The following is a 27631-nucleotide window of genomic DNA, read 5'->3' as shown; positions in this document are numbered from 1 at the left end:
TTTGATCCTAATTTAACCAGACGCAGGCTAAGATCCTAGGGATCAGAAAAGGGCAATCAGAGCACTAAAGGCTGGTCACTCACCTTTCCACCATGTGAGTCTGGTCCAGAGATAAGCCATCAATTGCCGTGCATTCGGGACACTTGAACTTCTTGCGCGGGGTCACCTGCGGAAAGGCACGCCAGATATCATCAAATAGCAACAGAAGTGACATTAATCTCCTCGCAGACAGAGAGAGCAGTGCAATACCTCTGAGCATGCCTGCAGTGTAAGCTGAGCTGTCTCAAAAAGAGAAGAAGAGGGGGTGTGGGGGGGGAAAACTTTTGTTGGGGAGGGGGAAAGTCACTTCATTCCTCCGTTCAGCTCCATCTGGCCCGGCTGCCTACAAAATTCACAGGGGCCCAATAAAAGCGGCTTTGGAGGGGTTTTTCCCTTCTGGAACTGCAAAGAAGTGGCGATGACAAGCTCCTTAATTCCTGTTTAATGACTGTTTTCTCACTGCCAAGGTCCCTGTATAAACACCATTTGTTCTTGCAGCCATAAGAGCGATGAAATATAGCTTCCCATACTCCACCGTAACCTTAAGCCAACAGAAGGCTTCTTTCGCTCACTCGGCAAACTCCGGATCACATGGAGGTGCCAAATTACTCTGCCCTCAGCCAGCCTAAAACCTTCCCTTTTTTTTTTCAGCTGGATTTTTCCCAGCTAAACACAAAAAAATTACCCCACACACTTTATCTTCTAAAGACTCTTTCGGTAAACCAGCTCCTAGGAAAGAAAAATGATGATGGACAGAAAGGAAAACAGACTTGGGTAATTGGAAGTGAAGCCTGCTGGGCCTTTAAAATCCCATTCCCAAGTTGACAGGCTTGGAGAAATGGGAGTTGAAATATCCAGGGCTTAGAAACATGTTGAAACGTGTCAGGAAATTAATTCAAGGGATAAAAAAATAAATGAAATTCATTTCAAACTGATCTGCAATTAACATTCTTCCAATTAACATTCCTATAAATCAGCTGTTGCCGGGCCAGGGCTGAGCGAGCCGCGGACAGTTGGAGATTTCTTTCCTCCAGTGATGTCAGTTAAAATATTTCCATGTGGGTGTGGATACAGACATATATATAGAGAGAGCTAGCTTTTAAATTGCTGCATTTTTTTTTAACCTCATCTAGATGGCTAAAAATAACTGCCAGGAACAACTGCCAATACACCCTTCCTCATCCCAGTTAGCATCAGTGACGAGGCTTTTCTAGCATGGATGGAGAACAATCACAGAATCAGCCAGGTTGGAAGAGACCTCCAGGCTCATCCACTCCAACCTAGCACCCAGCCCTATCCAGTCAACCAGACCATGGCACTAACTGCCTCATCCAGGCTTTGCTTGAACACCTCCAGGGATGGCAACTCCACCACCTCCCTGGGCAGCCATTCCAATGCCAATCACTCTCTCTGCCAACAACTTCCTCCTAACACGAACTGAGAAGCCCAGAACTGGACACAGCACTCAAGGTGTGGCCTGAGCAGTGCTGAGCACAGGGGCAGAAAAACCTCCCTTGTCCTACTGGCCACACTGTTCCTGATACAGGCCAGCATGCCATTGGCTCTCTTGGCCACCTGGGCACACTGCTGCCTCATCTTCAGCTACTATCCACCAGTATCCCCAGGTCCCTCTCTGCCTGGCTGCTCTCAGCCACTCTGTCCCCAGCCTGTAGTGCTGCTTGGCATTGTTGTGGCCAAAGTGCAGAACCCTGCACTTGGCCTTGTTCAGTCTCATCCCATTGGCCTCTGCCCACCCATCCAGCCTGTCCAGGTCCCTCTGCAGGGCTCTCCTACCCTCCAACAGATCAACACCTGCTCCTAGCTTGGTGTCATCTGCAAACTGACTGATGCTGGACAAGACAACAAACAGGGATAAGGAAGGAGGAAAGGAATCATAGAGTTGTGAGGGAATCATAAAATGCATTGGGCTGGAAGAGACTTTTAAAGGTCATCTGCTCCAATCTCATCTCCTCAGCAGTTAGAAGGGAGCAGGTTACACAGAGCCCCATCAAGCCTGACATGCATGTCTCCAGAGATGGGGCCTCCTCCACCACCTACCTGGGTAACATGGTCCAGTGTACCACCACCTCCATAGTAAAGAACTTCTTCCTAAGGTTCCCTCTAAATCTAGAAGTATAGAATGGTAGGGTTTGGAAGGGACCTCTAGACATCATCCAATCACAGCATCAGCCAGGTTGGAAGAGACCTCTGAGATCATCCAATCCAACCTATCACCCAGCCCTATCCAATCAACTAGAATCCAACCCCTCTGCTAAAGCAGGGTCACGCACAGCAAGTTGCTTAGGACTGCATCATCCAGGTGAGTGTGGAATGCCTTCAGAGACTACACAACCTCCCTGGGCAGCCTGCTCCAGGCCTTCAGCACCCATCAAGTAAAGAAGCTTCTCCTTAAGTTGAAGTGAAACATTCTGTGCTCTAGTTCACGCCTGTTGTCTCTTGACCTATCAGTGGCTATGACTGAGAAAAGCCCAGATGAGTTAAAGCATAGAAGCCTGCTAAATACATTTATAGGAGTCTGTACATCCTGGTTTTAAACACTGTAAAGCTGCCCTAGGACTAGAAGTCCCACCTTGATGACTGATTTGCCAGTGACATTTGCCACAAGAAAGTTCATGGCAATATCTTCGCAATTCATGTGAGCATCCACCCAATTCTTGATGTCTCCAGGCATTTTGTAGGTGTAAAGGTAGTTGAAATACTGCAGGAGAGAGGAAATAATTTTAAATGCAGATACAATCACTGTAAGACTCCAAATATAACAGTCACAGAAGCCCAGAATCCCAGCATAGTAACCACCCAGGCTAATCCCCCTTCTAAAGCAGGGGCATCCACAGCATTCTGCCCAGGAGCACAACAGCCAGAGGGGTTTGGAATCTCTCCAGACAAGGAGACTCCACAACCTCTCTGGGCAGCCTGCTCCAGGGCTCCAGCATGCTCAAACCAAGTAAATTTCTCCTGATGTTCAGGTGGAATCTCCTGAGTTCCAGTTTGTGCCCATTGCCCCTTGTCCTGTCACTGAGCACCACTGAAAAGAGCCTGGCCCCAGCCTCTTTGTCCCTCACCCTCTAGCTGCTGCTGAGCATTGCTCAGATCCCCTTCTCAGGCTGCTCTTCTCCAGGCTCAACAGCTCCAGGGCTCTCAGCCTTTCCTCCTCAGACAGCTGCTGCAGGTCCCCCAGCATCTTTGCAGCCTCCACTGGACTCTCTTCAGCAGACCCTGAACTACTCAGTTCTGAACAGTGGGCAGCAATGGATGGACTATGGGCAGGAACTCATGGTGCTATCAGCCAAGGACTACATTAGCAGACAAAATCATTCAGAGTGGTTCATGGCATATTTACTCCCTTCCTGACCAGTACACAAATTCCTTTACAATCAGTTGTCTTAACCTGCTAGCTACAGAGCTACACCACTGCAAGGTTTGCTATGTAGAATCAGAGAATCATCAAGGTTGGAAAAGACCTCCATGATCATCCAGTCCAACTCTGAACTCAGCACTGCCAGGTCACCACTAGACCATATCCCTCAGCACCACATCTACATGGCTTTGGAATGCTGATTCCAACCACTGCCCTGGGCAGTCTGTTTGTGGGCTTGACAACCCTTCTGGGCAAGAAATTGTTCCTCGTCTCCAAACCTAAACCTCTCCTGACACACCTTGAAGCAGTTTCCTCTTTGCCTTTCACCTGGTGGAGTCGTCGTCCCTGGGGCAGTTCAAGGCAAGGTTGGATGTGGCACTTGGTGCCATGGTCTAGCCTTGGGCACTGTGGTAAAGGGTTGGACTTGATGATCTGTGAGGTCTCTTCCAACCTTGGTGATACTGTGATACTGTGACCTTTCAATGGCTTAATTTTCTAGCACCGCAAACCAGTCACAGAACAATGCCAGAATCACACAGAGATCTTCCAACGAGGTTCATGTTGTACGTTAGGATACTACCAGTTGCAGATTACCTTGTGATAGAAGGCTGCCCCGGTCAGCACCATTGACACTTCATTGGTCCACTCCGACTCGTATTTCCACTTGTTCATCTCATGGTCCCAAAGATGCAGGCGGCCTGGATACCCAACCAGCCTGTCAGGGAACTCACGCCAGACCTGAGGAGAAAATTATGTGACGTGCTGCTGACTGGGTGTGCACAGAAGTGACCAAACACAACAACAGACCACACCAAACTAGGAGGAGTGGCTGACACCCCACCAGGCTGTGCTGCCACTCAGCTAGACCTAGACAGGCTGGAGAGTTGAGCAGAGGGAACTCCAAAAGTCCAACAAAGGCAAGTGTAGAGCCCTCCACCCAGGGAGGAATCATCCCCTGCAGCAGCTGAAGGGGGCTGACCTGCTGGAAAGCAGCTCTGCAGGAGTGGGAGTGCTGGGATAAGCCTGGGAGTGCTGGTGGATAAGAAGTTCAGCATGAAACAGCAAATGTGTCCTCATGGCCAACACAGCCATGCTGCAATTTACACCCACTGCTCCTTGTCCTATGCCAGGGAGCAGTGAGCAGAGCCTGTCCCCCCTCTCCTGGCAGCCTTCAGATACTTATAAACATTTACCAAATCCTATCTAAGTCTTCTCTTCTCCATCCCATTGTCCAGGTGAGTTTGCTTCTCAGTATCTAATGCATATTAGTATCTAAAGGGTGGGAGACCTCCTGGGGTGCATTGAGAAGAGTGTGGTCAGCAGGTAAAGGGAGACCCTCATCTCCTCCCCCTCTACTTTGCCTTAGTCAGACCACATTAAGTCCTGGCTTCAGTTCTGGGCTCCTAAGTTCACAAGAGACAGGGAACTAGTGGAGAGAGTTCAGGAAAAGCTATAAAGATGCTGAGGGGCCTGGAGCATCTCTGTGAGGAGGAAAGGCTGTTGAGCCTGCAGAAGAGCAGCCCCAGAGCAGATGTGACCAAAACTCAGCAAGACCTAAAGGCTGAGGGGCAAGAGGCTGGGGCCAGGCTCTTTTCAGTGGTGCCCAGCAGGACAAAGGGTAACAGGCACAAACTGGAACCCAGGAAGTTCCACTTAAACATAAGGGGAAAATTTCTTTGTTGTGAGGGTGCTGAAGCAGGCTGCCAGGAGAGGTTGTGGAGTCTCCCTGTGTGGAGAGATTCCAGGATCTCAATGCCTGGCTTGGGTTTGGGCAAGCTGCTGTGGGTGCCCCTGCTTTTAGCAGGGGTGGGGTTGAACTGGATGATCTCCAGAGGTCACTTCCAACCTCTGTCATGATGTGACTCTGTGATCCGCTTCGGGAGATAATGGTGCCTGTGATCACTTGAATTCTACTAAATCCCAGTTTCTGGAGTAGGAAGCTGCCTGGAAGAAGCATGAAAAGGTCCAAGCTTGCTTTGAAAGGATCTCATCACTCAGAGAAGCCATACCACAGAGCAAGCAGCAACCAAATCCATCCTGACTTCCCTGTTGCAGAGAAATATGACTGCCTGCTCCAAAAAGTTTTCACACTAACTAAACCCAAACGTGATTAAAAAGGAACGTTTTGATGTGAACTTGGAGTAGATACAGCTCCAACCTAACTACATTCACAGCTGGCTTTGGATCCAACCAACCTGCTTCCTTTGCTAGACACTGCCTTAAAACAGGCTTAGCTTTTAATATTTCTGGTATTCTTTAGTGGGTGCTTGGATAGATCTGCTGCTACATGGAAGGGCCTCTTTGCCCTTGACTTGTTCCAAACAGCTGGATGCAATCAAGATACCATCCTTGTCACTCCATCCATTATTTTGTAGCTGACTAGAGGATCAAACACAGTAGACCAGAACAAGGAGAAGGGCATCATTAACGCAACCCCACTTCTCCATGCTGCTGGCCATGTTCAATAAGGGCCATTTTTTTTGCTGTAGATAATCAAATGAAAAAGGAAGAAAGGATTATAACTATTTAGAAGGGTCTGAATGCTGCTGGCTTGCTAACTGCTCAGTGATTGGTAATGAAGTTAGGGTTAGTATGGGTTGTGTTTGCAGGCAAATGATTCAAAACGTGTCCTTTAATCCAAGTAACTGCTGGGTTTGTTGGAAGAATAGGAGGATTGATGCTTGGGGACATAGGATTAGGTCACAGAAGTTCCTGTCTCAGGTTGGCAGTGTGTAAACAAACAAACTTTCACCCAAACTTCATTGTGTTTCCATTCTCAACATCATCTCTCACAAGTCCTCAATGACCACTTCACAAGCACAGCTCTTTGTGCAAAAGGCACAGGAACCCCAGAGCTGAAGGTGCAGTAAAAGGAAGTGCCAACTGGAACTGGTCTAGTGGAATGGGTGCCTGCCCATGGAAGAGGCGTTGGAACTAGATGGTCATTAAGGTCCCTGCCAACCCAAACTATTCTATGAATCCATGAACCACCTCAGCAGCAGCTCACTCTGGGCACTTCTCTGCTGGTGTGTTTCAGCTGGGAGGATTCAGCTAGGCCACAAGGATCTCTAAGCAAGTATTGGTCCAAGCAAATCCAACAAAGTAATCAGCTTTAAGTTATTGCTTCTGCATCTACCATGAGCCTGTAACATGTCCTAGTGACAAAGAAGACCGATGGTATCCTGAGGTGCTTTAAGGAGTGTGGCCAGCAGGCTGAGGGAGCTTCAGCAGAGGCTACAGAGATGCTGAGGGGCCTGGAGCAGCTCTCTGAGAAGCAAAGGCTGAGAGCCCTGAGGCTGTTAAGCCTGGAGAAGAGCAGCCTGAGAGGGCATCTGACAAAGGTTCAGGAAGAGCTACAGGTGGGGAGCAAGAGGATGGAGCCAGACTCTTTCCAGTGACAGGACGAGGGAGCACAAACTGGAACCCAGGAGGTTCCATCTGAACAGAAGGAGAAACTTCTTTGTCATGAGGATACTGGAGCTCTGGAAAAGGCTGCCCAGAGAGGCTGTGGAGTCTCCTTGTCTGGAGGGATTCCAAACCCAGTTGGGCCTTGTGATCCTGGGCAAGCTGCTGTGAGTGCCACTGCTTTAGCATGGGGGGTTGGACTGGACGAGGCCCTCCAGGCAGATCCTGGGATTTCATGGACTGTGCACCACTAGCTACCTTTTCATCTCTCCACACGTTTTACTGCTGCCAGTTAAGAGAGCTTCAGAATCCAACGTGGGAGCTGTTATTATTTCAAACCTACAGAGGAGGAAACTTGCCAACAACCAGACAGGAAACAAGAATGGGAACCAGATCTTTGGACTCCCCAACTTGTACATCACCCAGAAATCAATCTTTCTAGACAGTTCTAGGGCACAAGGAGCAGGATAGCATTTAGACAGGGCAATGCTCTAACACAGCAAGCTCCTGAAAGCTGAGATGATTTGGAACTCCTGGAGGAGGTCTTGTAGAATGTTGCTTCGAGTTGGAGCCATCAGTCAGCTAAAGAACTACAGATTTTTCTCGTGGGCAGGCCAATGAGGGTGCAAGACACCTTTTGGCATTAATAAAGAACCCAAACCCAAAGGCATGGCCACTGCCTCTCCCCTGATTTTGTTCCTCAGTCTCTAGGACTGAGGTTGTCTTTAGTCATCTAAAATCCAATGATGAAATTTCATGCTGTTTTCAAGCTGTTAAAATGTCCACCTCCCAGCTTTTGGAACGTTCCACCACATAAGCCACTGAGGCTTGACATCATAGATCTGCACCCTCTTCGGCTAAGAATCCTTGCTGAGGGAACAGAAAGTGTATTAAAGGCACCTGAAAGGAAGATTAAACTCAGTTGGAAGCTTTCTACCTTCTGTTCGTACATACTCTCGTTCTGCCTCAGAGGTGGTTTGCAGTGCTTCACACCCTAAAAGAAAATCAATTCTCTGATGAATTGTGTGTTTCACTGGGCTAAAATCATCACCTAAGCTTGAATCCTAGCATGGTGGGGGCTGGAAAGGACCTCTGGGAATTATCCAGCCTAACTCTCCTGCAGGGGCACCCACAGCAGCTTGCCCAGGAGCACAATGGCCAGAGGGGTTTGGAATGTTTCCAGATAAGGAGACTCCACAGCCTCTCTGGGCAGCTTGCTCCAGGGCTCCAGCACCCTCACACCAAAAGAAGTTTTTCCCCTCATGTTCAGGTGGAATCTCCTGGGTTCCACTTCCTACCCATTGCTCCTTGTCCTGTCACTGAGCACCCCTGAAATGAGTCTGGCCCCAGCCTCTTGTCCCTCACCCTTTATCTCTTGCCAAGCATTGCTCAGATCCCCTCTCAGTCTCCTCTTCTCCAGGCTCAACAGCTCTAGGGCTCTCAGCCTTTCCTCCTCATAGAGGTGCTAAAGGCCCCTCAGCATCTTAATAGCCTCTGATGGAGTCTCTTCAGTAGTTCCCTGTCCCTCCAAAGCCAGAGGCCCAGAACCGGCCTCTGAAAACTGTGAGCTTGCTGTGTCTGAAGGGTAAGTAGGTTGCTTTAACCAAAAGTTCCCTTCAAAAAGCCATGCTATTGAAGTCAGTGGCAATTCTGGCTTTCTCCTCATGTTCATTCAGGAGCTCATGCACTGATAACCCCTGGAAAGGCTCCAGATAGCTTCATCAACCTCATTGCCTAAATCCACACATGTTTTGGGGCCAAAATCAACAGACAGAGCTACTGCTTCCAAGGAAGCTTTTAGAACAGAGTGGGGATGGTTCTTATCCTCCTCTCTGCTTTGATGGGTGCCTCTGATTGATTGGTCTGCAGAACACATTCCATCTGAGCCAGTGATTTCAGTGGCTTTCTCAGAGTGAAGAAGGCCAGCCTGATTTAATGCTGCAAAGGGACACAGCCAAGGAAAACCCAGTTGCCAAGAGAAGGGGAGGTATGCATCTTTGTGGACAGAACTATTCACAACCTGAAGATAAATATTTCGGGGGGAAAACATCTCCCTCAGATGAAAAGTTCAACAGAAGTTCTGACTGGATGGTTGTATGAAAGAACTTGCAGGAGACACCAGGAGAACATGATACTGATTCTCCTTTCAGCTGACACAAGCAGCTTAGCTCCGCTCTCACCTCTCCACAGCCCTTCCTGCTTTGCTGTCACATGAGAGGACCTGCCACCACTCACTGGCCACGTAGCCAGAGGGACAGAGGGCCACCTCCTTTTCTAGAATATACTCCAGCACATATGTTAAATTTAGTAGACTACATTGTCAGATGCAACTTCAGCAACTGGCTAACTACCCAATTCCAGAATGGATGTCCAGGGAGGTGGCAGAAACCCCATCCCTCAAAGCTTTTAAGGCCAGGCTGGATGTGGCTCTGAGCAACTTAATCTAGTGTGTGATGGTCCTGCCCATGTCAGAGGGGTAGGAACTAGATGATCACTGAGGTCTCTTCCAGCCCTGACAATTTGATGGTGAGGTTGGAAGGGACCTATGGATATCATCTGGTCCTGCTAAAGCAGTGGCACCCACAGCAGCCTGTCCAAGATCACAGGATGTTAGGAGCTGGAAGGGACCCAAGGAGATCATCAAGTCCAACCCCCTGCCAGAGCAGGACAATGCTATCTAACACAGAGCACAGAGGAGCACATCCAGACAGGCCTTGACAGCCTCCAGAGAAGGAAACTCCACAACCTCCCTGGGAAGCCTGTTCCAGTGCTCCGTGACCCTAACAGTAAAGAAGTTCCCCCTTGTGTTGAGGCAGGACCTCTTTTGCTGCAATTTATACCCATTGCTCCTTGTCCTGTCCCAGGGAGCAGTGAGCAGAGCCTGTCCCCCCTCTCCTGGCAGCCTTCAGATACTTATAAACATTGATCACATCCCCTCTAAATCTTCTCTTCTCCATCACATTGTCCAGGTGAGTTTGCTTCTCAGTGTCTAATACAGACCAGTATCTAAAGGGTGGGAGTAAAGAGGGTGGGGCCAGACCCTATTCAGTGGTGCCTAGCAGGACAAGGGGAAATAGGCACAGAACAGAACCCAGGAGGTTCCACTTAAACATAAGGGAAAAACTGAACCTTCTTTGGTGTGTCAGCGCTGAAGTCCTGGAGCAGGCTGCCCGGAGAGGCTGTGGAGTCTCCTTGTCTGCAGAAATTCCAACCCCCCCCAGCCATTGTGCTCCTGGGCAAGCTGCTGTGGGTGCCCCTGCTTTAGCAAGGGAGTTGGACTGGATGATCTCCAGAGGTCCTCTCCAATCCTACCATGCTGGGATTCAGTGATCCAAGCCTGGTGATGACTGTAGCCTAGTGAAAGATGCCAATTCATCAGAGAACTGTTTTTTTTAAAGGCATGTCCAAGACAGGGAACGATGAGAACCATTTCTGAGGCAAAACAAGAATATCTAAGGAGCAGAAGGCAAAAAGCTTCCAAGAGAAGAAAGACACAATTAGCAATGTATTAAATAATACTTTTTGTGAACAAACCCCATGGACTCCAGAGCAATAGCCCTGACTTAGATGACCTCTATATTATTGCTGTCATAAAAATACTTGGTCTTGGTAAGGATAAAGTGGTACATAAAGATGTAACAAGAGATCTTAATGAACTTCATACTTGGAGATCTCCACTCCTCAGATGACAGCAATGCTGAACCATCTGCCAAGATACAGAGGTGAGAACACCATAGATGTGAGCTTTCAGTCTTGTATTCAAACACTTTGAGAGCAGCCAATGGCTCTACTTTAATTTGTTAACATTATGGCAAGCTAAATACTTGCTCATGTTGTTCAGCCTGGAGAAAGAAGCAAGAAGGCTCCAGGGAGACCTAACAGCAGCCTGCCAATAGCTGAAGTAGGTTACAAGGTGGCTGTAGAGGGACTATTTGCAATGGCCTGCAGTGGTAGGATGAGGAACAATGGTTTGAAATGAGAGCAGAGCAGGTTTGAATTGGATGTGAGGAACACTGGAACAGGTTGCCCCATTCCTGGAGACATTCAATGTCAGGCTTCAGACTGCTCTGAGGATGTCCCTGCTGACAGCAGGGGGCATCTGACTAGATGACCTTTGAAGGTCCCTTCCAACCCAAACCATTCTATGATTCCAAATACAGTTGAAGTTGGTGTCCAATTCTCTTTACCTCATAGCCAAGTGGGGAAAAAGCTGCCTGGCCCTAATAATAAGGCTGTTGGTTATTTTCTTTTCCCCAGTGCCCCAAGCCATGCCTGTGATTTCATCATGCAGTTGACCAAAAGTACCCCTTTCAAAGTCAGAATGTCACGAGTCTTCTTCTGCTACCTTAATACAGCAGCGCTCAGGGACTATTTTTCCGCTTGCTCCGCTCGATTTACACAACGCCGTAAATCACTGCCCCATAATAGCTCACTTTTAACAAGGGGGGGGGAACCCTGACACTTTGAGTGTTGCTATAATATTTTATGGCTGAAAGTGTACAGAGATCAAAGTTTTCTGGTGGTTTGTTGTTTTCTCTCCCAGGCTTGCTCTCTCCGCTCAGAGGAGGCTGTGACAGAAAAGGTTTGGCCACATGTTTCAACGTAAAGCCTCCAAGATGTCAAGGAAGAGAAGAGAAGAATGCCTGAATGTCACGTTCCCAGCCCTTCTTACAAACCAAAGCTGGAGCAGACAGACTTTCAAAAGAAAACTTGCCTAGTAACTTTATATGCTGCTACTGTTCCCTCTGGAATCCCCTGCAAATGAGTCAAGAGCTTGAGAGATACTTTCCTGGTAACACACATAAACAGATAAATAAATTATCACAGGCTGAGAACAATTTAAACATCTGGGAGCCAGCTCAGGCCTGTCAAGCAAGTCACAGACACTCAGGGACAGGAAAGATCAATCTTCAGCCCCTGCTTTCTGTGCCAGAGAGCAGGAACTACATCACCTACCCTCTATACAGGAGGAAAATGGTGTCCTCAGAAAATAATCTGCTGTGCTTCTGTGCTCAAAAGACATTTCTAGTCATTTATTTCACAGGGGTGGGGGAAAGAATTTCAAAGTGGAACTACCCCTGGGTTAGTCTGAGCTATCTGCTCAACAAGCCATTTGGATTTTCCATCCATGCTGTTCCCAGAAGCAAAAGGAAGAGGATTTAGACTAAAACGTAACAAACTGCAAAAACTAAGAGTGTTTAGTCTGCCAGATTAAACCATCTCCAGTTCAAACAGTTAACATCGACACACTCAGTACAGGATTCTTACTGAGATGGTCCATGTGAGCCATGGACTGCTCCATGGAAGGCAAATGGATTACCCCAACAGATAGACCTGGGACAGAACCACAGAACTGTTTGGATTAGAAAAGACCTCCAAGCTCGAGTCAAGCCATCAATCCAACACCTTCATGGCCACTAAACCATGTCCCCAAGTGCCATGCCCACAGGTTTCTTGAACACCCCCAGTGATGATGAGTCCACCACCTCCCTGGGAAGCTTTTTCCAATGCCTGACCACTCTTGCAGCAAAGAAAGCTTTCCTCATCTCCAGCCTAAACCTCCCCTGGCACAGTTTCAGGCCATGTCCTCTACTTCTATCCACCTGATATCTGGGAGAAGAGACCAGTCCCCACCTCACTGCAACCTCCTTTCAGGAAGTTGTAGAGCTCAGTGAGATCTCCCACCAGCCTCCTTTCCTTCAGACAAAACAACTCCAGTGCCCTCAGCTGCTCCTTACAGGATCTGTTCACCAAATCTGTTCTCCAGACCCTTCACCAGCTTTACTGCCCTTCTCTGGACCAGCTTCGGCACCTCAATGTCCTACTTGGAGTGAGGGGCCCAAAACTGAACACAGTACTCACAGGCCTCACCAGTGCCAAAGTACAGGGGCACAATCACTTCTATCCAGGCCAGGATGCTGGTGGCCTTGTTGGAGACCTGGGCAAAAGCTTGGCTCATCTTCAGCTGGGTGTCAACCAGCACCCTCAGTTCCTTTCTCTCTGAGCAGTTTCCAACCACTGTGCCCCAAGCTTGGAGCATTCAAGAGGTTGTTGTGAGCCATGTGCAGGACCCAGCACTTAACGCGAACACTAGCAGGGAATCTCACACAGACCTAGGTGCTGAGGAGCAAGAACTCAGAGTCCCAGCTGCTACATGGGAATTTATCTCAACTTTTACTTGACTCGTGGCTTTTTCTGCTGTGAGGATAAGCCTTTCCTGCATGACCACACTCAGAGGAGGTGAAGCTACAACTGCTCCCCACCGAGGACGCTTAAATTAACACTTCAGACACACCAATCACCACAGTTCCACTTCCCACTACTGACTGAACGCAACCGCAGCTGAACTTCTGCTTTGAAACTTTCCGAGCAGCAGAGACTCATTTGGAACTACTCAGATGGCTAAGTTAGGGTGTTATAAAGCTTATTTGTATTTACTTTGAAACAGCTCGGTGAGAAGGACAAAAAAAGACCAAGCCACAAACAGAGCCAGGATTTACACAGCAGGCATGCTGTGGATTTGCTGCCTTTCATCCCACCACTTCACACTCCAAACTAAGGCTTCCAAGCACCACCACAGACCAAAGGCAGTCAGCTCGCAGGGCTGCCAGCACTCGATTGCTCTGCTGTTGCCATGCACTACTTAAGCATTCAGTGTAGGCAACAGAGTATGTGGCCAAAAAAAAGCCACTGCCTTTCAGTTCTTCTCTCCTCATTCTGTCTCTCACACTTCATGGACCAACCTCTTGCTCTTAACCTGCCAAGGGAAGCATTTCCTTTCTGGAGGCACATACAATGGATTAAACCCTTGCCTCCACTACTTTACATCTTTGTTATTACATCAGCAGACCTACATTACCACAGGTTGTTCCTTGGGTCCAAAAGCTCACTACTTGCAAACTGACTGTGATGGCTTGGGTGTTCCCTGTCCCGTCCCCCCCCCCCATGCTTTGGAAATCACCCAGACTAGCCTCAGCCAGCTCTGGAAATTGGAATGAAGCTTATATTTACAGCTAGCACCATATACAAGCAGATATTCACAGTATATACAGTTATAGACAGACATAGACAAGGTAAAAGGTAATACAGAAACACAACTGCACACTCTGCTGGTTCAGCTTGTAGGGTCTTTCTTTACTGTAACAGCTCAGTGCTGACTGAAATATTTGTAGAGTTAGTTTTTACTTTAGGGACCTGAGTCCCCAGGAGGGGCTCCCAAATGCCCTTCCACCTTCTCCCACCCCTCTCAACCTTACCCCAGTCCCAAGGAAGAATGGAGGTTCAGCCAGGGGGTTAGAAAGCAAAGTGGATTAATCAGAGAGATGGCAGAGAGGCTAGAGAGGGGAAAAAATGCAGCTCAGAGCTCCCAGGCACAAGAAGTAGTGCCTTATCTATGTTTGGATTCTTGTTCTTATAACTCTCAGCAAGCCTATGAGTGAAGACATCACTCTTGTTTGTCTTTCACAGCCTGTGATCTAGTTCTTCTCACCAAAACATTCTAGCTAGCATCAAACTAGCACACCATCTCTGTCACTTGAGAGAAAGAGACATATTTCATACAATCATGGAATTGCTTCAGTTGGAAAGGACCTCGTGGAGTCCAACCATCAATCCAACACCACCATGGCCATTAAACCATGTCCCACAGCACCAGGGCCACGCATTTCTTCAGCATCTCCAGGGATGGTGACTCCTCCACCTCCCTGGGCAGCCTGTGCCAATGCCTGACCACTCTTGCAGCAAAGAAATTGTTCATCTCCAAACTAAACCTCCTCTGGCACAACTTCAGGTCATTTCCTCTCTTATCACTTGATACCAGGGAGAAGAGACCAACTCCCACCTCACTGCAGCCTCCTTTCAGGGAGTTGTAGAGAGCAATGAGGTCTCCTCTCAGCCTTCTTGTCTCTAGCCAAATAACTCCAGTTCCCTCAACTGCTCTTCTTAAGATTTGTTCTCTAGACCTCAGGGAGTTGTAGAGAGCAATGAAGTCTCCCCTCGGCCTCCTCATCTCTAGACAAAACAACTCCAGTTCTCTCAACTGCTCTTCCTAAGATCTAGACCCTCTAGAGCCATCTCGGGTTCTCCAGACCCAGATTAGTGACCACGTCAAACACTCAAATGAAAAGGAGCTCCTTCAGACCCAAGCTGTGGAGGGAAGATGAGTGCTGCTTTAAGTGAGCGCGCTCACAACAAACAACTCAAAGGCTGTTTGCCACTCTCTGCACTGCCAGGGGTAACCAACTTGGACAAACTTTCTTTTTGTCCATAGTCCTATCACAGCAGCAGCTGCTGAAGCTTTGCCAGCTGCAGCGTATGACCCACGCCTCCCCTCCCTGACATTCTTCAGCTCCTCTTTGCACTGCGTTCCACCTTCCTCTGGCATGTCCTCAAGAGGCCTCCTCTGTTCCCAACACTTAATCTCTGAAACTTGTCTTGTCCATCAACACATGTTAGCTTGGCCTGTGCTTCTGCTTCGCCTGAGACGCATTTGAAGCTGTGAAGAAGAATGGAAGTTAGTCTCCAAACGGCTTCCTACATGTTTTCTGGAGTTTCTTGGCCACTACTGTCTGTTAGCTGGCTGGCAAGTTTTGTTCCCTAAAGTAAAAACTACCTCTACAAGTATTTCAGTCAGCACTGAGCTCTTACAGTAAAGAAAGACCCAACAAGCTGAAGCAGCAGACTGTGCAGGGATTTCTTCTCTTTATAGATACATGAGGTTCAATGAGGCAAAATGCAAGGTCCTGCACCTAGGTCAGGGCAATCCTAGACATTAATCCAAGCTGGGGGATGATGAAATTGAGAGCAGCCATGCAGAAAAGGACTTGGGGGTGCTGGTGGATGAGAAGCAGGACATGAGCCAGCAATGGGCACTTGCAGCCCAGAAGGCTAATGGCAGGCTGGGCTGCAGCAAAAGGTGATAGACAGAGGTGATTCTGCCTCTCTGCTCTGCTGAGACCTCATCTGAAGCATTGTCCAGCTCTGGAGCCCTGAACACAGGAAGGACATGGACATGATAAAGCAGGTCCAGAGGAGGGGCACAAAGATGATCAGGGGGCTGGAGCACCTCTGCTAGGAGGACAGACTGAGGGAGCTGGGGGTGCTCAGCCTGGAGAAGAGAAGGCTCCAGGGAGACCTAATAGCAGCCTGCCAGTAGCTGAAGGGGCTACAAGAAGGCTGCAGAGAGTCTGTTTGCAAAGGCCTGCAGGGACAGGATGAGAGCAATGGTTTGAAATGAGAGCAGAGCAGATTTAGATTGGATGTGAGGAACAAGTTCTGCACCATGAGGGTGGTGGGACACAGTAACAGCTTGCCCAGGGTCGTAGTTGAGGCTCCATCCCTGGAGATATTTAAGGTCAGACTCAAGACGCCTCCGAGGATGTCCCTGCTGACTGCAGGGTGTTGCACTAGATGAGCTCTGGAGATCCTTTCCAACCCAAACCATTCTGTGATTCCATGTACGACAGTGGGTGTGCAATTCTCTTACCTCATAGCCAAACTGGAGCTCATCTGAGGTCAGCATAATGATGTCATCATCAATGGCCAGCACTGCCTCGGTCTCAATCTCATCGTAGGGGAAGAAGCGGTTACTGAGTTTGTTTTCTGCAGTCCTAACAACTTTCAGGGGAACACGAATCTTTGGCCAGAGTGACTCTAGAGAAACAAAAAAGGAATGAAATTCAGTATTGTATTTTACTGCTGATGAGGTCTCTACCTCTGCTTTTAGCTTCTCTTCTGATTTACACCTGATTTTCTTCTGATAGAAACAAGGAAGCAAATGCAGAGACAGAAATTCAGCTGCATTTCCCTCTCTAGAGAAAAAACAGAGATCTTCCAGCTAGTAACGATGTAGTTACACCTAAAATTACTGCTGACAGTTAAAGAGTAGATGCTCTCTGTGAATATGCATTAAGAAAAGTGTGCCCGGCAGATCCAGGGAGGTTCTCCTCTCCCTCTACTCTGCCCTAGTAAGATTCCACTTGGAACACTGCATCCAGTTCTGGGCACCCCAGTTCAAGAGGGACAGAGATCTGCTTGAGAGGGCTACAAGGATGCTGAAGGGACTGGAGGGAGGGATAAAAATCCAATGAACGCTTTTAGCATACAGGAGAGAAAAACAACAAAACCAGAAAGCTCAAAACACATTTTCCTCATCCACTTAAGTTCAGAAGACATGACAATGGTTGCAGATCTGAGCACAGCTCTCACATAGAAGCCCAGAATCCCCTGGTGGGGGTTGGAAGGGACCTCTGGAGATTCCAGAGTCCAATCCCCCTGCTAAAGCAGGGCCACTTACAGCAGGTGGCCCAAGACTGCAAATTGCTCAATTGTTGAGCAAGGTCCAACATGGATCAGGGCAGAGTCCTGCACCTGGGAAAGAATAATAAACTGCACCAGTACAGGTTGGGAGGTGGAGAAGGACCTGGGAGTGCTGGTGGACACCAAGGTCTCCATGGGACAGCAATATGCCCTGGTGGCCAAGAAAGCCAATGGGATCCCTGAAGGCATTAAGAGAAGTGTGCCCAGCAGATCCAGGGAGGTTCTCCTCTCCCTCTGCTCTGCCCTAGTGAGGCCCCACCTGGAACACTGAACCCAGTTCTGGGCACTGCAGTTCAAGAGGGATAGGGATCTACTGGAGAGAGTCCAATGCAGGGCTACAAGGATGCTGAAGGGACTGGAGCACTGCCGATGAGGAGAGGCTGAGAGCCATGGGGCTGGTTAGTCTGGAGAGGAGAAGGCTGAGAGGGGAGCTAATCAATGATCAATGTCTATCAAGAGCTGAGGGCTGGGGGGGGTCAGGAAGGAAGGGACAGGGACTGCCTCTGCTCACTTGTGCCCTGGGACTGGACAAGAGGCAATGGATGCAAACTGCAGCACAGCAAGCTGCACCTCAACTTGAGGAAGAACTTCTTCACCATAAGGGTCACAGAGCACTGGCACAGGCTGCCCAGAGAGGCTGTGTAATCTCCTTCTCTGAAGACTTTCCAGCCCTGCCTGGATGTGTTCCTGTGTGACCTGTGCTAGATTCTCTGGTCCTGCTCTGGTAGGGAACTTGGACTGCAAGATCTCCAAAGGTCCCTTTCAAACCCTAACACCCTGTGACCCTGTGGTTTTCATCTTCAAAGTCTTGGGTCACAGTGAGAATGAAAGTCAGAAAAATGCAAAGGGCTCTTCCTCCAATACCCTTACACTGGAGTACAAAAGCATTGTACAACGGTTTGGGTTGGAAGGGACTTTAATGATTACCTAATTCCAACCCCCAACATAGGCAGGGACGCCTACTCCTAAGCCAGGTGCCATCCAGCCTAGCTTTGTCACATTCAGGGTTGGAACCTCCACTTTTTCTCTGAGCAGGCTGTTCCAGTCATGAGAAACACCCCAAAGTTCTGAAAAAAATCACAGTTTAACAATGCCTTAACTACCACCCCAGAAACCTGCAGACGCAAAACTGGATCCAATCTGCTCAACGATAGGATTAGATTCTCATTTCCATTTCATTTTCAGATCCATTACCATTTCTACAGCTGTTTAACATCACAGCACCTTCTGTCACACAAACAGCAGCCACAGGTTTTGGTGTACATCCAAAAGTCCTACCTGATCCCTCCCCAGAAATAAGCATAAGGGCCTCATTCCTGGAGACATTCAAGGTGTGGCTCCACAGGGCTCTGCATAACCTGATCTAGTGGAGGATGTCCCTGCTGACTGCAGAGGGGGCTGGACTAGATGACCTTTGGAGGTCACTTCCAGGCCATTCTATGATTCTATGAAGTAGAGAGCACCAAGCTAAAAGAAATACAACTACAGACCCAATGCTAACCCTTCATTTTAAAAGCATGCATTTAACCTCCTGCATCTTCTTGCAGTAGGATACATTCTACAGGCAACAATCCATCAAGAAGGGGTTCAATTAGGACCTAAACAAGTACAAAAAATGCACACAGGCAAATATTGTAATGAAAATACAAGGGAGAAGAAAGCATTGTAAGATTGGAGGATCAGAGAATGGTTTGGGTTGGAAGGGACCTCCAAAACTCATCCAGTCTAACCCACCGCAGTCAGCAGGGACATCCTCCACTGCAGCAGGTTGCTCAGAGCCTTGTCATGCCTCACCTTGAGCACCTCCAGGCATGGGGCCTCAACCACCTCCCTGGGCAACCTGCTGCAGTGTTCCACCACCCTCATGGCACACAACTTGTTCCTAACATTCAATCTAAATCTGCTCTTCTCTCGTTTCAAACCACTGCCCTCATTCTGCCACTGCAGGCCTTTGCAGACAGTCCCTCTGCAGCCTTCTCTGCTCTGGTTAGACCTCACCTGGAGTAGTGTCCAACTCTGGAGCCCTCAACACAAGAAGGACATGGATCTGATGGAGCAGGTCTAGAGGAACACCAGAAAATTTATCAGGGGGCTGGAGGACCTCTGTTACGAGGATAGGCTGAGGGAGCTGGGGGCTGTTCAGCCTGGAGAAGGCTCCAGGGAGACCCAACAGTGACCTTCTAGTACCTGAAGGGGGCTACAAGAAGGCTTCAGAGGGACTTTTGACAAGGACTTGTAGTGATAGGACAAAGAGCAATGGCTTTGAGGCAGAAGAAGGAAGATTGAGACTGGAGATTAGGAGGAGATTCTTTCCAGTGAGGGTGGTGAGGCACTGGCACAGGTTGCCCAGGGAAGCTGTGGATGCCCCTTCCCTGGCGGTGTTCAGGGCCAGGTTGGATGAAGCCTTGAGCAACTCAGTCTAGTGGAAGGTGTCCTTGCCCATGGCAGGGGGGTTGGAACTGGATGACCTTTAAGGTCCCTTCCAACCCGAACCATTCTATGACTCTATGCTGAACAGAAGTGGACTCAGTCCTGACGCAAGGGAACACCACCTGCCACAGGCCCCCAACTGGCCCCTTCACCACCTCATCACAACCTTCTGAGCTCTGTCCTTCAGGCCAGTTCTCGACCCCCTCATTGCCCACTCATCTAACCCACACTTCCTAAGCCTGCCCAGTAGAGCGTGACGTGCTGTTTCAACCGTCTGAAACAGAAGTGATGGAAGGTTGGTGGAAAGATCCCTCAGAGGCTATTTTATTCAGTTTCAGGATGGGCAATTTAGGCAAACAGAAATGAAAAGCCAGAAGTACTTGGCTGGTGGAGAAAATAAAAGCACATCCTGTCTACCCAAGCATCCCCAGCAGCAGGCACTGGAACCAGAACAGTTGTTTTAATGGGTGCAGAGTGAGGGAGCAAGTAATAAAAAATAGTTGTTTTTTTTCCCTGTCCTACTGCAAAGCTTTTAATCCTTTTTTTTTAATGTTATCACAGTATCACCAAGGTTGGAAGAGACCTCACAGATCATCAAGTCCAACCCTTTACCACAGAGCTCAAGGTCAGACCATGGCACCAAGTGCCACGTCCAGTCCTGCCTTGAACAGCTCCAGGGACGGCGACTCCACCACCTCCCCGGGCAGCCCATTCCAGTGTCCAATGACTCTCTCAGTGAAGAACTTTCTCCTCACCTCCAGCCTAAATCTCCCCTGGCACAGCCTGAGGCTGTGTCCTCTTGTTCTGGTGCTGGCCACCTGAGAGAAGAGAGCAACCTCCTCCTGGCCACAACCTCCCCTCAGGTAGTTGTAGACAGCAATGAGGTCTCCCCTGAGCCTCCTCTTCTCCAGGCTAACCAACCCCAGCTCCCTCAGCCTCTCCTCGTAGGGCTGTGCTCAAGGCCTCTCCCCAGCCTCGTTGCCCTTCTCTGGACACGCTCAAGCATCTCAATGTCCCTCCTAAACTGGGGGGCCCAGAACTGAACACGGCACTCAAGGTGTGGTCTAACCAGTGCAGAGTACAGGGGCAGAATGACCTCCCTGCTCCTGCTGGCCACACCATTCCTGATGCAGGCCAGGATGCCACTGGCTCTCTTGGCCACCTGGGCACACTGCTGGCTCATGTTCAGGTGGGTATCAATCAGCACCCCCAGATCCCTCTCTGTCTGGCTGCTCTCAGCCACTCCGACCCCAGTCTGTATCTCTGCATGGGGTTGTTGTGGCCAAAGTGCAGCACCCTGCACTTGGAGCTATTGAAGCCATCCCCTTGGACTCTGCCCATCTGTGCAGGCAGTCAAGGTCCTGCTGCAGAGCCCTTCTGCCCTCCAACCCAGCCACATCTGCCCCCAGCTTGGTGTCATCTGCACACTTGTTGATGACTGACTCCATGCCCTCATCCAGATCATCTATGAAGATGTTATCCATACAGCCACGGGCCTGCTGCCATCACTGATGGGTTGACAGGCTTCTAGCATGGCTCAGCCAAAGCCACAGGGCAGAGATCACATCCTTAAACCCAGAGAACACTTGGATCAGTACAGGTAGTCTATCAAGCTTTGAGGTTCAAGTGAAAAAGCAAGACCTTAAGGGATATTTTCTCATGTCTCTTTCACATCAACAAGCAGAGATTTCTGATGTTGTTTTTTTACCATTTATGCAGACCTGGAGAGTTGGGTGGAGGGAACCTCTTTAAGTTCAGTGAGAACTGCAGGGTCCTGCAGCTGGGGAGGAATCACCTCCTGCACCAGTATAGGTGAGAGGCTGATCTGCTGGAAAGCAGCTCTGCAGAGAAAAAACTGGGAATGCTGGTGGGTAACAAGTTCACCACGAGCCAGCAATGTGCCCATGGCCAAGAAGGCAAATGAGATCCTGGGGTGCACTAAGCAGAGATCAGCAGTCAAGGAGCGTTCTCCTGCCCCTCCACTCTGCCCTAGTAAGAATACATCTGCAGTACTGGGCACAGTTCTGGTCTCCCCAGTTCAAGAGAGACAGGGAACTAGTGGAGAGAGTTCAGGAAAAGCTATAAAGATGCTGAGGGGCCTGGAGCATCTCTGTGAGGAAGGAAGGCCGAGAGCCCTGGGGCTGTTGAGCCTGGAGAAGAGCAGCCTGAGAAGGGATCTGAGCAGCACTCAGCAACAGCTAAAGGGTGGGTGGCAAGGGGCTGGGGCCAGACTCTTGTCACTGATGCCCAGCAACAAGACAAAGGGCAATGGGCACAAGCTGGAACCCAGGAGGTTCCATCTGAACATGAGGAGAGAATTCTGTGTTGTGAGGGTGCTGGAGCCCTGGAGCAGGCCGCCCAGAGAGGCTGTGGAGAGACTCCAAGCCCACCTGGCCACTGTGATTCTGGGCAAGCTGCTGTGGGTGATCCTGCTTTAGCAGAGGGGGTCAGACTGGATGATCTCCAGAGGTCACTTCTAGCTCTCACCACGTTGGGGTTTGGGGACTGTGTGTGCAAGCACTCTGAAAACTCTGGTTGCACAGATGTATCTGCTGCAGTTGTGTCTTTTCCTTCACATTGTGAGTTCAGCACCAAGAGATGAGGCTGCTGGTTCCCACTCTCAGGCTAGCTTAGTGATGCACATAATGAGCAATGATCTCAAAACACCCAGTAAAGCTTCTGCCCCTTTACCCATGCCTCTGTCCATCAGGCCTCTCAAGCAGAAAGCAAGACACAGACCCTTCTTGAATCGGTTCCTTGCCCTAAAGCTGAACTATCAGGCAATGGTGAAGACTGCATGGGGTTGGCTGGCCTTGATGATCTCTGGAGGTCCCTTCCAACCCCTAACATTCTGTGATTCTGTGACCTCCAGGTGGTCCAGTTTCTGAAGTTATAAAGTGGGGATGGCCTATTCCACTCTTTGTAAATGGTCTAAAGGTATTAAACTTGCCACAGGGTTTCCCATCATTGTTTAAATTTTAGTGTATCTATCAAATCACAGAATCACTTTGGTTGGAAAAGATCTTCAAGGTCATCAAGTCCAACCATTAACCCAGCACTGCCAGGTCACCACTATACCATGTCCTTTGGCAACACATCTACACAGCTTTTCAATCCCCCCCCAGGGATTGGGGCCTCCACCATTGCCCTGGGTAGCCTGTTCCAGGCCTTGACAATCCTTTTGGGAAGAAATTGTTCCTTATGTCCAAACTAAGCCTCCCAAACTAGGCTGTTTCCTGTTATCCTGCTGCTTGGGAGAAGAGACCAACCCCCACCTCACTGCAGTCTCCTTTCAGGAAGCTGTAGAGAGCAATGGGGTCTCCCCTCAGCCTCCTCTTCTCCAGACTAAACATCCCAATATCCCTCAGCTGCTCCTCACCAGCCCTGTTCTCCAGACCCTTCACAGTTTTGTTGCTCTTCTCTGGACCCACTCCAGCACCTTAATGTCCACCTTGCAGTGAGGTGCCCAAAACCAAACCCAGAATTCACAGTGTGGCTTCACCAGTGCCAGGGGGACAATCCCTGCCCTGCTCCTGCTAGCCACACTATTGCTGATCCAGGCCAGGATGCTGGTGGTCTTCTTGGCCACCTGGGCACAAAAGAAGCACTCCCATCATGTGGAAAGTCACAACTGTTGAGGAGGTCAGTGTCTCAAATTCTGAATGATGTTTAGAATAGAATATTTCTTAGAATCATGGAATGGTTTGGGTTGGAAGGGAGCTTTAAAGCTCCTCTAGTCCACCTTAAGTCTGTTTTCATGTCAAACACTGAGCCTGCTGAGTTTTATGACATAATAGCCTTACTAGAAGTCCACACAAAACCCGCAAAGCAACCCCAGAAATGAACATGAATTTTGGAGCTTGCTCCTGCTTCCAGACTTTCCATGCCTAGGGACAGATTCCCTCTCTTCCCCCATACTTTCATAACAATGACACATTTTCAGCTCTAATACTTTCCTGGTGTTGACAGAGGAAAAGAAAGGAGCAGCCGCATGTCATATTTGGTGGCACTATGCCAGCTCCATCTCCAGAGACCCAAATCCAAGTCAGCTGCCTCTTCAACTCAGCCTTCCCACTTGACACATGCAAGACAAAACCAAAGCAAAACACACAAAAGAGCTGGAAAAACCCAAGATTTGCTTCTGTCCCAAACTCGGTCCCTTAGATGGGAAAGGAGCAGGAAACATGGGGCTAGGTTTTCTGGGAGGTTAAGCACCTCAGCTTTCCTATGACCAATTAAAAGTGAATAGCCATAAAAGTGCAGATCCTACTGTAGGGTAATAAACCAACCTTTATCAGCCATAGTGGTGCACATTACAAACTTCAAACCCATTCCTTGCTCTAATCCATCAGAAACTTCCTGGCTTTAACAGGCTATAAACAGCAGAAGCTTTGAAGTCCAAGGATTAGGATCACTAACAGACAGGCTAAAGGAGAGCCTGGCTCAAGAGCCAAGTGGAATGCCCTGCATGGATCTGGAATAAACCAAAGTTAATTTAATCAAACTGACCTGTCTCTAGCCACAGGCCAAGAGATTACAATGGCTGTGACAGTAAGAAAGGGGTGAGGGACACTAGGAACAAAGATTTATTTGCTTCAGTGCAGTGCTTAGGCTAAAGGAAGACTAAAACTGCCTGTGCTTGCCACTGCGCTCTCAAATCCATGATTTTCAGCTCTAAACCCAAAGGATTTGGGGGGGTTATCAAACTAGTTTCTGGTTTAGTGGTAATGGAAGCAGCAAATAATTAAACACACTTTAATTGTCAAGAATTTCTCCAGGCAAGATGAATGGAGTGATCAAAGCCAAAAGATCATTGCAATGATTTATTTCTGTCAGCTCTCCTGCATCTCAGCCTCACTCAAGGGAAATGTGGAAACAATTCATTTGGGCTAAATCCACCTGCATTTGGTGCTCACAGGGCTTTGGGCAGAGTGGATGTGTACTGTCCAGTGGAAAAGGACCTGGGGATATTAGTTGATAGCTGGCTGAAGAACAGACCTTTGAAGGTAACCTAGCCCAACCCATCCAGAGTCAGCAGACACATCCACAACTAGAGCAGGTTGCTCAGAGCCCCAGACAGCCTCACCTGAAATGGTTCCAGGGATTAGGCTTCTACAACTTCCCTGCACAACCTGGGCCAGTGCTTAACCACCCCCATATATAAAAAAATTCTTCCTTCTCTCCAAGCTAAATCTCCTTCTCTCAGTTCAAACTGTCACCCCTTGTCCTGTCACAACAGGCCCAGTCTGTCCCCAGCCTTCTGATCAGCTCTTTCAAGCACTGACAGGCCACCTGTAGATCTCCCTGGAGCCTTCTCTTCTTCAGGCTGAACAACCCCACTCTTCAGCCTGGCCTCACAGCAGAGGGCTTCCATCCCTCCCAGCATTGCTGTGGCCTCCTCTGGCCCTGCTCCAACAGGTTCCTGTCTCTGCTGTGCTGGTCCCAGCACTGCAGGTGGGGGCTCAGCAGAGCAGAGGGCCAGAATCCCCTCCCTCTATCTGTTGCCCACAGTATTGGAGATCAGCGCAGGACAGGGTTGGATCTGCACTGTGAACACATGGTGCCAGCTCCTGTCCAGCTTTTCACCCACCAGCACCCCCAAATCCTTCTCCACAGGGCTGCTCTCCATCCCCTCATCCTCTGGCCTGGATTGATACCAAGGACTGCCCTGAGACGGGCGTAGCACCTTGTTGAACCTCATGACATTCACACAGACCCAAGCAGAATCAGTTGGAGAAGAGGACAGAAGAAAAGCCACTCTGTAAAAGATGCAGCCAGGCATGCTAAGCTCAGTTTCACCCTCCCCTTCCACACCTACCACAGGGTCTTACCTTCTGGTGGGTTCTTATTCTGGTTGTTCCACACAACTAAGAGCTTGGACAGGCTGGGCACTTTGGACACCTCCGTGATGACCCGGAAAAGGCTCTCCACGCGGTCGTAGGTCAGAACTATGGCTGTGAAACCCTGGGACTGAGGAGGGATCAGGGGAAGGAAGAGTGGGTTGCTCACACTGCTCCATTTCTGTGAGGGAATCGAAGAAGACAGGAAAATAATTTGCCTGATGTGACTCACCACAGGAGGCAGCAATTCACACAGCCAGGCTGCCCAGGGAGGCACTTGAGACTCCAGCTCTAGAGATCAGGCTCTTGAAGGGTCTGAGCAACCTCCTCTAGTGGAGGATCCCTCTGCTGACTGAAGAGGGGGTTGGACTGGATGACCTTTAGAGGTCTCTTCTAACTCAGACCATTCTATGATTCTAACCATCAGATTGGAGTTTGCTCAGATCAGCTCCAACTCAGGCAACAGTGGACTTTAGGAATTCCTCAAAACCTTTTTAATTCAAATCTCTTTCTTAACTTCATCTTCTGTATCACTGTAAGTAAGAGGGATTCAAGGTAAAAAGCAAAGTGGAGGAGGGAGACAGATAGAGGAAGCAGAAAAAGCAAAGTGAATTCTGCCCCCCATGACTCTACTCTCATTTACCCATTTCTATTTCAAGGAGCAACTCAATCAGCACTACAAATCAGAAGGAAGGGCAAAAAAAAAAAGTGAAATCTGGCCTAAGATGTCAACCCAAGGCACTGAAAGGAGTAGAACAGAACAGAATAGAATCAGCCAGGTTGGAAGAGAACTCCAAGATCATCCAGTCCAACCTAGAACCTGGCCCTGGCCAATCAACCAGACCATGGCACTAAGTGCCTCAGCCAGGCTTTGCTTCAACACCTCCAGGGACAGTGCCTCCACCACCTCCCTGGGCAGCCCATTCCAATGCCAATCACTCTCTCTGCCAACAACTTCCTCCTCACATCCAGCCTAGACCTCCTCTGGCACAACTTGAGGCTGTGTCCCCTTGTTCTGTTACTGGTTGTCTGGGAGAAGAGCCCAACCTCACCTGGCTACAGCCTCCCTGCAGGCAGCTGCAGACAGCAATGAGCTCTGCCCTGAGCCTCCTCTGCTGCAGGCTGCACCCCCCCAGCTCCCTCAGCCTCTCCTCACAGGGTTTGTGTTCCAGGCCCCTCCCCAGCCTTGCTGCCCTTCTCTAGATATGTTTCAGCACCTCAGCATCTCTCTTGAATTGAGGAGCCCAGCTCCCACAGAAGTGTGTTTCTTCAGTGGTGGACCCCATGAACCCCACCTAGGTTCATGAAAAGCAACAGAAGTGAGGGATGAGATGCAAAGATGGATTTCAGAGAGCGAATTTTAACTAGGGTATCACCCCTTTAAAGGCCTGACTTCAAGACTGCTGGCATGAAGGAGCCAGCTCAGCTGGCAGAAGACAAGACAGACAACTGAATTATCGATGAATATGCCAACCTCCTCAGGAGTGTGGGGGAGGAAGCAGCCAAGGCACCAAGGAATGAAGGCACCAGCACTTCAGTCTCAATTTTTCCATTCCAGTTGACATTCCATGCAGGGGTCGGACAGAGAAGCAAAGGGAAAAATGAGACCTTTGTGGACAAGATGAAAAGGGAAGATGGGAAAGAAGAAAACTGAGTGATGCTGTCCTGGGACAGGGGAGTCTTGAACCCCGGGCTATAAAAATTACAAACACTTCTAAGAGCTCAGTGAGCGGCAGCAGTTCACAGCGGCACTGAGAGAATCCCCAGCCAGAATCACACCAGGAGGCTGCCTGCACCAGGAGGAATCGCAGAAACACTCCGGGTGGAGAAGCCCCTCAGGACCACCAAGTCTAACTGCTACCCCTACTCTGCAAAGTCTGCCCTCAAACCACAGGCCCAAGCACTTCAGCCACACGACTTCTAAACGCATCCAGGGTTGGTGACTCCACCACCTCCCTGGGCAGCTCCTTCCAATGCTGATCACTCTTCTCCCTGGGCAGCTCCTTTCAATGCTGATCACTCTTCTCTCTGGGCAGCTCCTTCCAATGCTGATCACTCTTCTCCCTGGGCAGCCCCTTCCAATGCCTGACCACTCCTGCTGGGAAAAATAATTCCTAATATTCAGTCTAAACCTACCCAGTGGCAGCTTGCGGCCATTCCCTCTTGTTGTCTCCAACTACCTGTGAGAAGAGACCAGCAGCAGCCTCTCCACAATGTACTT

The 27631-nt window shown here is 49.2% G+C and overlaps 1 protein-coding gene across 1 annotated transcript in view; it reads right to left on the bottom strand.

The window, feature by feature from the left end:
• EXT2 (exostosin glycosyltransferase 2) overlaps positions 1 to 27631 on the bottom strand; it is a 100115-nt gene that overhangs the window by 13550 nt on the left and 58934 nt on the right. Inside the window, exons 9-13 of the mRNA XM_064152515.1 lie at positions 25402 to 25591; positions 16308 to 16474; positions 4013 to 4156; positions 2630 to 2758; positions 84 to 166 (exon numbers count right to left, since the gene is read on the bottom strand). Coding sequence (XP_064008585.1) covers positions 84 to 166; positions 2630 to 2758; positions 4013 to 4156; positions 16308 to 16474; positions 25402 to 25591 — 713 coding nt within the window. The remainder of the gene's footprint in view (positions 1 to 83; positions 167 to 2629; positions 2759 to 4012; positions 4157 to 16307; positions 16475 to 25401; positions 25592 to 27631) is intronic.

This window comes from Pogoniulus pusillus, chromosome 1 (genome assembly GCF_015220805.1).
Source record: "Pogoniulus pusillus isolate bPogPus1 chromosome 1, bPogPus1.pri, whole genome shotgun sequence".
NCBI lineage: Eukaryota > Metazoa > Chordata > Aves > Piciformes > Lybiidae > Pogoniulus > Pogoniulus pusillus.
The sequence above is the reverse complement of the archived record's forward strand: the minus strand, read 5'-3'. Positions and strand labels throughout refer to the sequence as shown.